At 36.4% G+C, this 12,235-nt stretch overlaps 1 protein-coding gene across 6 annotated transcripts in view; it reads right to left on the bottom strand.

Annotated features, from left to right (window-relative positions):
* Window positions 1-12,235, bottom strand: part of DNAI7 (dynein axonemal intermediate chain 7) — an 88,253-nt gene that overhangs the window by 4,140 nt on the left and 71,878 nt on the right. For 5 of the 6 annotated variants that reach the window (XM_044941255.2, XM_006064283.4, XM_044941256.2 and 2 more), the window contains 5 exons: window positions 10,623-10,698; window positions 9,420-9,580; window positions 6,422-6,578; window positions 2,881-3,095; window positions 362-529 (listed from right to left, as the gene is read on the bottom strand). In XM_044941255.2, the coding sequence (XP_044797190.2) occupies window positions 362-529; window positions 2,881-3,095; window positions 6,422-6,578; window positions 9,420-9,580; window positions 10,623-10,698 (777 nt within the window). The remainder of the gene's footprint in view (window positions 1-361; window positions 530-2,880; window positions 3,096-6,421; window positions 6,579-9,419; window positions 9,581-10,622; window positions 10,699-12,235) is intronic. The other variant, XM_044941257.2, reaches the window with a different exon arrangement.

The raw sequence follows: 12,235 nt of genomic DNA on the forward strand, positions 1-12,235 counted from the left end.
AGCTTTTCTTCCAAGGAGTAAGCATCTTTTAATTTCATGGCTGCAGTCACCATCTGCAGTGATTTTCAAGCCCAAGAAAATAAAGTCTCTCACTGTTTCCATTGTTTCCCCATCTATTTGCCATGAAGTGATGGGACTGGTTGCCATGATCTTAATTTTGTGAATGTTGAGTTTTAAGTCAGCTTTTTCACCAGAAATCACTGGATTTCTAGTCTTGCTATTTATTCCTTCCTTTCTAACTATAATCTCATATAAGTGAATATAGAAAACTCATTGGTGTACCTTAAGATTTATATAAAATGTAATACTTGCTAACATTCTAAATGTCCATCACATTAAACTTGGAAGGATTCATTCTTACCTTATAGTTTATAACAACATAAAGATGAGAGTGTCCAGTAGGGAAGATATTCAATCCAGCCTTTTTCAAAGCACTAATGAAAGAAACAGGAGTCATCCACTTTTCTTCCAAAATAGAAGAATGATTTTTGCTATTTACTTTGATTGAAGCTAACATGCAGAGGTTTTCCTAGTTTCAATAAGAAAAAAGAAGCTTTTATATAAGTAAGTTAAAGAAATTATTACCTCATTATTCCAGGTCCAGCTGTTAGGTTCTTTATACAAAACTATGGTTTTTCTAGTAATCATGTACAGATGTGAGAGTTGGACCATAAAGAAGGCTGAGCCCTGAAGAATTGATGCTTTTCAACTATGGTGTTGGAGAATATTCTTGAGAGTCTCTTGGACAGCATGGAGATCAAACCAGTCAATCCTAAAGGAAATCAACCCTGAATATTCATTGGAAGGACTGAAGCTGAAGCTCCAGTACTCTGGCCACTTGAAGGGCCAGAGTGAAGGGCCAAGTCACTGGAAAAGATTGAGGGCAGGAGGAGAAGGGGGAGACAGAGGATGAGGTAATTAAATGGTATCACCAACTCGATATATATGAGTTTGAGCAAACTCTGGGAGATAGTGAAGGACAGGGCGTGTTGCAGTTCTTGGGTTTGCAAAGAGTTGGACACAACTTAGTGACTGAACAACAGGAACTATTTTTCTTTTCTAGAAAATCCTGTATTATCCTATATTAAAAAGAATGCAGGACAGACATATTTTAGGCTTGATCCAAAAGGTCCACCTCAAAGTTTCCATATTACCTTAACCAGTTTATCAACTTTTCTCAGGCTCATCTGAGCAATCCAAGGATCTCTTTGGTCGCCTACTTTATAAATTATGATCTAAGAATACTGCATGTGCTCCTGTTGAAGTAGAAGAGCTATTTGACAGCAACCATGTTGCAACTTTTAAAAATCATAATTTTTTATATGTATAAAATTTTAACATAATAATGCAAAATTATTATCCAGTTTTAAAGTTTGAAAAGTGGTAATCTGAAGGTGTATAGAGTTCACATCTCTCCTCTGACCTTAAAAACCAAGTCTGATGATCTTCTAGCTTTTCTGCCACATTCATAAAGAATTTCAGGTTATATCTTTTTTTTTAAAAAAATCTCTTTTTTAAAACAACTTTCATGAGGTATATTTTACATATCATAAAATTCACGCATCTCAAGTGCACAGTTCAGTGATTTTTTTTTTTTTGGTAACTTTGTTGACTGGTACAATTATCACCATAAATCAGTTTTAGAACATTTTCATCCCCTCAGTGAAATCCCTTATGCCTATTTATATCCATTCCCCACTTCAGCCTCAAGTAACCACTAAATCTACTCATTGTCTTTAAATTTCAGACTGTAATTTCTTTTTTTTTAATTATGAAAGTATAATAACATATTTAGAGGAGATTTGGAAAATACAGAAGAAAGTTACATATTGTTCTACTATACATTAGTTATTTTTTAAAGTAGATAAATTAAGATTTTTAGTTGGAGTTTCAATATCAAACTCTTAAAAATTAATAGAAGAGACAGAAAAGTAGAAACATATAGTAGGCCTGAAAAGCACCATGAACCAATTCAACATAATTAACAGTTATAAAATTTTCACACAATGCTGCTGCTGCTGCTAAGTCGCTTCAGTCATGTCCAACTCTGTGCGACCCCATAGGCGGCAGCCCAGTAGGCTCCTCTGTCCCTGGGATTCTCCAGGCAAGAATACTGGAATGGGTTGCCATTTCCTTCAATAGTAGGATACAAATTCTATTCAAGTTCCCATAGACTACAAACTAGGAGACACTGCAACATAACCAGGAACATAAAATAAGGTACAAAAATTTCGTGGTCTACGGGTATTGAAATCAGAGTCAGACTCTGTAGCAATGGAGTTACTCAAAAGGGATTTCAAACCGCTGGGTGCTATCTTCCTGTGATAAGATCACTCTAGTGGACCAACACCTCTGAAAGTCATACTGCAACCATACTTAGAGTTTCATCAATTGCTCTATTCCTAGTAACTTTAGGGCACAAACTTATACTTTACTTTTACATGTTATTTCCTATATACTCAGTATTTTATTTAGAAACTACTGCTACTGCTAAGTCGCTTCAGTCGTGTCCGACTCTGTGCGACCCCATGACGGCAGCCCATCAGGCTCCACCGTCCCTGGGATTTTCCAGGCAAGAACACTGGAGCGGGTTGCCATTTCCTTCTCCAATGTATGAAAGTAAAAAGTGAAAGTGAAGTCGCTCAGTCGTGTCCGACTCTTAGCGACCCCAAGGACTGCAGCCTACCAGGCTCCTCCGTCCATGGGATTTTCCAGGCAAGAGTACCGGAGTGGGGTGCCAGCTCGAGGTATATTTTCAATATATTTATAAAAGACATATTTCAATATGTAAATCATCAGTGATTGACTGTTCTGACACACACTCTAATAGTCATCAAGAGACTTAACTCTTTGGTATGACTTGCTATAACAGTGGTTTACCTTGATTTGTATTTGAAGTTCAGTAAATACTGTAGTTACAGTCAGAAGTACTTTATTCACATCAAGTGGTCTTAGCTCCCATGACTGGTATGGCATATTAATATGGGCATCTTGAATTAAGGTAACAGGACAAAAAGTTTCCAGGTTGAATGTTACAAGTCTCTCTTCCGATTTGTAAGACACGTTGCTGATGCCATCAGTTTTCCACTGTTTACCTTTATAATTAGGATTAATAAGACATTAGTTCCATATTTTCCTCTGCAAAAATAAGATGAATGAAACCACTCCACTAACTTCAATATGTATAAATTGATTTTTCACACTGAGAATAGGATCACAACAACAAACCATCTTCACTGGAGTTTCTTCCTGTCTACAGGATCAAGTCCAGATTCCTCAGCATGGTCACAAGACTTTCAGAATGAAGCTCTGACTCGCATTTCTGGCTTCCTTCTTTGCTACTTCTCAGACTTCTTTCCAGTCACACTCTTCTTTTCTTCCCCAACAACATCATAAACCTGTAAGCCTCTGCACATGCAGTTCTTTCTTCCTAGAGAACATTTCCCTTCCTCTTTTAGAGAACCTCTCTTCATCTTTCTTTTTAAAGAACTTTAAAATTCTCCTATCTTGAGTATACAATTATTTTTAGTCAGTTTATCCAGTTTTGCAATCATCACCACCATTCAGTTTTAGAATATTATTATCCTCCCAATAAGATCTCTTATGTCTATTTATAGTTAATTCCCATTTGCATCACCAGCCCCAAGAAACTATTAATATACTTAAAGATCTGCCTTTTCTTAACTTTCATTAAACACAATCATATAATAAGTGGTCTTTTGTGTCTCTTACAGCTCAATAATACAACATAACACAACTTAAAAATGGGCAAAAGATTTGAATAAACATTTCATCAAAGAAGCTACATGAAAGTATAGTAAATACATAAAAAAAGATGCTTAACATTACCATGCATTAGGGAAATACAAATTAAAACGATGAAAACCCATTTCACACCCACTAGGGTGGCTCTAATAAAAAAAAAATAGGTAATAACAAATGGAGGCAAGAATATGGAGAAATGGGGAACCTTGTGTTGTGGTTATAGCTCCTTTGAAAAACAACTTGGCAGTTTTTAAACAGTTGAACATCAATTTACTCTTCAACCCAGAAATTCCACTCCTACCAATATACCCAAGAGGAATGAAGACTTATGCCCACACAGAATATACTACATCAATGGTCTCTCAGTCTCTGAAGGACCTGCTCAGTATTCTATCCTAGGACAAGCTGTCCTTAACACTCCAGATGGGACCCGGTCACTGCTCTGCTCTGTAGCACTTTCTTCTATCATATAGCCCCTTACTACTCTACCCCCTTGTGTATGGTATCTTTCCCTGTCTGCCTCTCCTACAACTTTGAAAATTCCTGGAAGAAGGAATCGTGTCTCATTTATCTCTTTCTTATTGTTTAGCATTTTATGAAAGGAATGAATCATTCTTTTCCTAGAACACCCTCTTCGTTTCCACTTGGCTTTCTTATCTTCTCACATGAAAGGTTCCACTGGCTATTTTTGACTTAAATTTTTTTTTAATTTTGCATGTATTTATTTGAAAATTTACTGGAAAAAAGAAATAAAACACTTTTAGGCATTAATTTTAAAGCATTCAATAAACAATAGTAGACAGGAATATATAATATTGTCCCTACACACTTAAACTCTCCTCCTATTGAGGCCATCCTCCTAATGAAAATTATCTTGGATAATGAATAAAGTAATAAATAATAAAGTAATTCCCAACCTCAGCTGTCATTCCCATCTCTCTCTAGTTTTCATCCCCATACACCTACTTTTTTTAAAAAACTTTTCAAAAAATTGGTGTATAGCTGCTTTACAGTGTTATATTAGTTCTATTTTTGACTCTTGAATTCAATATAATAAATAATTATATTAGAAAACTAAGTTATATATAGTTCCTCTTTCTGTTTTTACATTTACAAAATTATTTTAATTTATAACCATAAAAATTGTTGTTTAGTCGCTAAGTCAGGTCTAACTCCTGGTGACCCCATGGACTGTAGCCTGCCAGGCTCCTCTGTCCATGGGGTTCTCCTGGCAAGAATACTGGAGTGGGTTGCCATTTCCTTCTCCAGGGCATTTTCCTGTACCAAGGATTGAAACTCAGTCTTCTGCATTGGCAGGTGGATTCTTTACCAGGGAAACCATCGAGTTGTAGATTACTGCCATATAATTACTGCAATTAGAGTCAAATTTTACTTGTCGTATTTCCCTGAATCATGTGGGATAACTGATCTTGTCTAATTCTAATTTTAATTTGATAAATAAATATTTAGGAACATTACCATTAAAGGAAAGGAGAAGTGAAACCTCTAAAGCAACATGAAAGGAAAAAATTACCCAATGTTCATTTTGATATATTTTATGGTTTAATGTATTGATAGAAATATACTGTTTTTAAAACATAAACTATCTCTACACTAAAAATCTTGTGGTTATGTCTGTACAAGCAAAAATATAGTGTGTTGTAGCAACCATAAAAAAATTTAAAGTACAAAATAGTCTCTAAATTCTCTGCTCCCATAACTAAAGTAATAGCTCTGTGCTTTAGTTATCTTATTATCTAGACCTGTTATCTAGTATGTAAACCTTTTCACAAATAAATGGATGTAGAATAATTCACCTACATTAAAAACAAAGCTATTCAACTTTCATCTAAGAGTCCCCAGATTTGCATACATTAATTCACAAGACCAAGACCTTTCAAAGTTTAGCCTGCCAACCCCAAATCAGGTATTTGTTAATAATTGGTGAATGATTAACTTGTATTTGTTAACACTTCTGATTTATTGATATTTAACAATTTGAATAAGCAATAATTTCTCATGGTTCAACAGTTAAAAGTTATAGAGGCATAAAGTGGTTGGTTTTCCTCTTTCTCAGGTTTCCCATTTGCCCACTCCCCATCCTCGGTTGTTGTTTAGTTGCTAAGTCATGTCCAACTCTGAGAACCCATGGACTATAGCCTGCCAGGCTCCTCTGTCCATGGGATTTCCCAGGCAAGAACACCGGAGTGGGTTGCCATTTCCTTCTCCAGGGGATCTTCCCATCCTAGGGATTGAATCTGTGTCTCCTGCTTGGCAGGCGGGTTCTTTACCACTGAAGCCACCTGGGAAGACACCCATCCTCAGTACCTGGTTGTAATAAGCTTTGCAATTTATAAATCATTAACATTAAAATAATCACCCCAATCTGAATTATTTGGCCACTTCAAGAGAGAGTAGGCTCTTCATTTGTTTTTGATTTGCTATACTATTTGATATTTTTATTCATTTCCTTCTTTTTAAAAACATCCCTATTTATTTCCATCAAAAGGAAACAAAGACCCTAGAATAGGCACAGAAATATGTATGATTAGAAACTCAGTTTACATTCTCCATTTCCTATTTTGATTTAAGGATTTATATTATTATACCTCTTTTCATTACATAATTATCAAAGCTGGTTAAGGCATCATTGTACCTTCAGCATCCCACCTTGCAACCATAGGATTCTCAAAGAAGATTACATTCTCATGAACTTCAAGCGTGACCTCTATGGGTGGAAAAACATTTTCTGCTTCAAGGTCTTCTGTAGTTTCTGGAGGATATGTATATTTCTGCAATCCCTCTTTGAGTATCTTTTAAAAATGACCAAGATAATACTAAGTTAGAAGCTGATTGGTAACAGTTTATGATGCAGAGTTATGCAGAGTAAGCTATATATGTTAAATAAACGAGTTTGGTCACATTTCACTATAGATTGACAAACAAAATGTCACAACAAAATTAAAGCTAATGATTGAGGGAAAAAAATCACTACATTTGAATGTAATTCAGAACTCTTTTATAGGCCAGCTTCTAGGCTGGCTGGGACTTAACTATTCATTTTATTTCTCCAATAATTCTACGAGATATGTGTTGAACAGAGAAGATAACTGGGACTTAGAAAAATCAATTAATGTGCCAAAGATTACAAAATGACTTCAAGAAGGCACTAGAAGGCAAAAGTATTGGATTGGCCAAAAAGTTCATTTGGGTTTTCCCCTAACATCTTATATAAAGATCTGAACAACAAAATCTTAAAAGATTTGACCAACCCAGTAGATGTATAAGACCCCAAATCTCATGTTCCAGTAACTTGGTTAGGGTGTGTGGGTGAAGACAGAAAGAATAAGCAACCTTTTGAGAAGCGTGGAAATAAATGAATGAAATTAAAAATCATCATATTGCATACCTTAAACTTATGCAGTGTTATATATCAAGTACATCTTTAAAAAACAGGGGGGTGGTGATGGGGAGAAAGTAAATTAAGCCAAGAGCAGATGTCTGTGGGATAAAGAAGATTTGTCTATTATCAGAATTTAGCAGAGATGGATCTAGGAAAGGGAAGATTACAAATGTTGCAAAACAGAGGAAAAACTGGTTGGGGAAAATTTCTAGAGGAAGTGTGAGATTATTTAAAAGGGACTTAGAAAATGAGGAAGGTCTCTTTGTTGCAGGAGGGAAAAATAAATGTGATGGAGAATACTCTGGGCTCAAATAGAGCACCTAGAGTAGTATCAGGATACCAGGACAAAATTCAGGAATTCAGGAACACCAGATCTTTGTATGCATCCTTGAAATTCCCAGTTCAGGCTTAGACCTTCCTATGGATAAAGAGTTTTGAAAGCCTACCTCCACCAAAGGGTGTCTTTTTGGACTCCACTCTGCCCTTCAGGTATTTCTGAGGTAGGGAAGGCTGATTCAAATAGATTCTTCAAAGTGGCTGCGTGCTAAGTCGCTTCAGTTACGTCTGACTCTTTGCAACCCTATGGACTATAGCCCACCAGGCTCATCTGTCTATGGGACATCCCAGGCAAGGATACTGGAATGGGTTGACATGCCCTTTTCCAGGGAATCTTCCTGACACAGGGATCGAACCTGTCTCTCCTGAGTCTCTTGCATTTATGGCGGATTCTTTATTGCTGAGCCCCCGGGGAAGCCCCTCAGAGGGGCTACAAACCAAATTATCTCTCCGGGGTCAACCTAATAACTGCATTCTCATTTATGAGAAGGGGAAAGGAACAGCAATATTATCCCTAAGAGGGTAAAAATTAGTTTAGAGGGGTCATGAAAAAATTGTACTCTTTTAGGTATAAAACACAAATATACATACAGCACATATGTAAATATACAGTATACATGTGGTATTAATACTTTATGGGGGACAGTTAGGAAAAAAGTCTACAAAGGCTCTTTGGAGGGGTGATAATGAAAAAAATAGATAAATACTACACTAATTCAAGAATGCCTATGCATAAAGAAGTTATGGCTTCTTCTAGGCTCCTCTGTCCATGGAGTTCTCCAGGCAAGAATACTGGAGTGGGTAGCCATTCCTTTCTCCAGGGGATTTTCCTGACCCAGGGATTGAACCCAGGTCTCCTGTGCTGCAAGCAGATTCTTTACCATAATGGGGTATTATCTGGGGTGTAGGCCACTAAAAATTAAATCAAGTCAATACTAGTGCAAATGTCACTACTTACTGAAACAAGAGCGAGAACTCCTTGAAAAATGATTGACAACTGCTACCATCAGTATCCTTGTTACTCAATGACTGCTATCTGTGCATCAATACCATTGGCATTGCCCACATCAGTGCTTTTCAAACTTTCATGTGCAGTTACTATGCAGATTCGGTGGACCTGAGGTACAGTCCCAAATGATGCATTTCTAACAAGTTCTCAGCTGATACAGATGCTGCAGGTTCATGGACCACACTTGTATATCAAGAATGCAGACCAGTGGTTCTCAAACTTTAGGGTGTGTCTTGCTAAAACACAGACTGCTGAGTCTTAGCTCCAAACTTTCTGATTCAGTAGGACTGAGGTGGGGGCAATGGATTTGCATTTCTAGCAAATTCTCAGATGATGCCAAATGACGTTGAGGCTTCTGGTCAAGGGACCACATGCTGGGAACCACTGATTTAGACTAGAATCCACAAACTATGGTCCTTGGAAAATCTAGCCCCTACCAGTTTTTGTAAAATAAGTTTAACTGGAACACAGCCATGTCCATTCATTTACCAATGGCTACTTTAATGTTACAATGGCAGAGTTGAGGAGTTGCAGCAGAGCTGGTATGGCTCACAGAGCTGAAAATACTTACCACCTGGCCCTTTACAGAAAAAATTTGATGACCCCTGAAAATGACTGTCATTATTAAGGCCAAATTGGCATAATATACACAGAGTTACAGGTTTACAATTAAGTTAACATGTATGAATTCTAGTTTTAAAATCCATTATTATTTCAGATTCCTCTCCTTTAGTATCTGATTTTGATTCATAAATTCAAGACAATTTAAAATTACATTTTCCGCATTTGTGCCTGTTTAATAGGGTTAAATCATTTTAGGGTTAAATAGATGTTAAATCATTTCAGATAAAGTTAAAGCATGAGAAATTATTTTATGCATAAATTTTGATTCAAGAATCAACCTACTTCCACAATCATCCAGCCCTTCATTGGTTTACACTGTGGAGGAAGCTCCAAAATATCCAAGTGGTACACGCCACCCAGGGTTGTGAACTGGCATAAATCAACCTCATTTTCTTCAAGGAAATAGGGCTTTTCAGAAGCATTCTCTAACAGCAACTCCTGTGCTGAAATTCATCAGATTGATTGAGTTTCTAAACAGATCACAACATTTCTGTATTTTCTTAGTAGGGAAATGAAAGCATTCTAATACTGGAAAAGAAAATTTGTATTTAGCAACTACACATTTTCAGAATGTGGTTAATTCAAAATCATTCACTTCAAAGTGGGAATAGGCATGCATAATGTTAGGGTGCAGGGGAGGGCTCCATTTATATTTTTCATAGGTAAATTATCTCATAAGGATTACGGAAAAGTTATAATGATATAAACCTAGTTGACTGTTGACACAAAAGTGTGTTGGAAAAAGTGAAGTGGACAAGAAGTCTGTTATAAAAACTATGCTAAGAACTGTATAAAAAATACATTCCTAAGGAGTTTCTGGGAAAGAAGCAAAATGATAAAAGTTAATGAAAAAGATTACATAAATCTCAAACTACAAGTTCTGCAAACTAGACATCACTATCATCTTGACATTTAAAAACTGTATCCAATTGTTATTTGCCATGATAAGACTAAATACAAAAGTGTGAAGAAATTTCTAACTTCATGTGTGTGCTTATGAATGTTCAAGGCAACATTGCTTGTAATAATAAAAAAAATTAGAAATAACCTTATTTAAGTCCTTATTAATAGATGATAACGTCCCATAGCATTACATAGATACTTTAAAAAGTAAGGTTATCAATGTGTTCTGACTTAGAATAATGCTGAATATTATTCATTTAAGTAGAAAATGTATTGTGTTTTATGTGTGTATGTACAATCACAAATATTGTTAGGTGAAAAAAAAGTAACTTTCAATGAGAATATTCATATAACATGACCCGATGGTTTTATTTAAAATCAAAAAGAGAGAGATGGAGACAGAGTACAACAAATTCAAAAGAATTGTTAACACTGGTTATCTCAGTAGAGAGATGAGGAAAAATTTTCACTTTAAATATACTTCTGCAACATCTGAGTTGATTTTCTAATATCCTTGCGTTTCTTTTGTAAGCAGAAAATCCCAGTCAAGTTAAATTCTAAAAATGTGACTTGGAAGAATACCTGCTGAAACTGTTTCACTTAATAATTTCATCTCCATTTCATATTTTGTGGCTTCAGGTTCTTCCTGGACAGGACACTACAGAGAACACAAGGACAGACAGGGGTGATCGTCAGTGTCTGCCGGAGCCCAGATTCACTCTCTTCCTATTCTAGTTCCCACTAGGTTTCTGCTACCATATTTCCAGGACCCCAAATGGACACTTGCTCTGGTCTAAAATTGGACTCAAAAATAATACTTTAGAAATTAATTTAAATGAGAGCATATCTCCACAAACCTCACAAGGCCAGGAGCTAGTCGCTCAGATTCTCTGTGGAAAACCCCCAAGCACAAAACAGAGGGACTAGGAAGCCATGCAAGCTATACAAATATTATTTATATTGACATTTTGGTTTTAGCCAAGTTTTTGATTTTGCTTGATTTTGGCAATAAACTCTCTGAGTAATTCCAAAGACTCTTTTTGGGTAAGCCTCTCAAGAAAATTAAAGATGCCATGCCCTAAGTAATGCAGAAGATATTATTATATTCTGGTATAGCAAAACAGAATACTACTGTACAAAAAGAGGACAGAGGAATTTAAATATGCCATGTGGCACAGTGGTAAAGAATTTGCCAGCCTATGCAGGAGATGTGGGTTTGATCCCTGGGTCAGAACGATCCCCTGGAGTAAGAAATGGCAACCCACTCCAATATTCCTGCTAGAAAATTCCATGGACAGAGGATCCTGGCAGGCTACAGTCCATGGGGTTGCAAAGAATCAGACATGACTGAGTGACTGAGCACACATGCACGCCATTAACTTACCTTTGTGAACTTAAGCAAGTCATTTAAGCATTACGAGTCACAAAGCCCTGATCTAACAACTGTGCACTAGACATATAATAGCTCTTGTAAACAATCCTAAGCTATTATCTTCATTTTACAAAAAGGGAACTGAAGCTTATGGGGATAACTGGTCTAAGGGTCCAATAAAATAATAAAAGTAAAGAATGTTGTACACTGTAAACACTAGATAAATGCAGTGCTACTATAAAACTTTAGCATGTGTGTGCTAATATTTGCAAATAGGAAGGATTATATCCAGAAAAATTCATTTGCCTTCAAACACCACCTGTCCTTTTGTACAGCAATAGAAGAACCTCATACCAGAATCCTAGTCAGAAGCTTAACATAAGTTAATCCCACCATGCTGCTCATCCTCATCTACCATACAAGGCCCAGTCCTTCTTAGTAGATGATTTTTTCTCTTACTCTCATCACTATATTTTTTGTATCTTCTTCTTGACCAGTTTTAACACCATGCATTCTCTGCCAACCTTTTCATCCGGCCTCTGACACTTCTCTTACTAACTCATTCATTCAATGAAGCTTTACTGAGTGCCTGAATTGTACAGGCAGCACTAGATACTAGGAGTAAAAAGAAAGAAAAAGCCAAGGTCTTCGCTTAAGGAGCTGCCAGTCTATTATGGAAGCAGGTCAACAAAGTGGGTGCTATAGTGCAGGAAGGGGTCCACAAGAGAAACGCAAAGGCAGAGTGGTTAATTCTGTGGGAAAACAGTCTGTGGGTGGTAAAAATAGAAAACCCTACAGGAAGGTGGTAAAGTGTGAACTAAAT

Source organism: Bubalus bubalis, chromosome 4 (genome assembly GCF_019923935.1).
Source record: "Bubalus bubalis isolate 160015118507 breed Murrah chromosome 4, NDDB_SH_1, whole genome shotgun sequence".
Taxonomy (NCBI): Eukaryota; Metazoa; Chordata; class Mammalia; order Artiodactyla; family Bovidae; genus Bubalus; species Bubalus bubalis.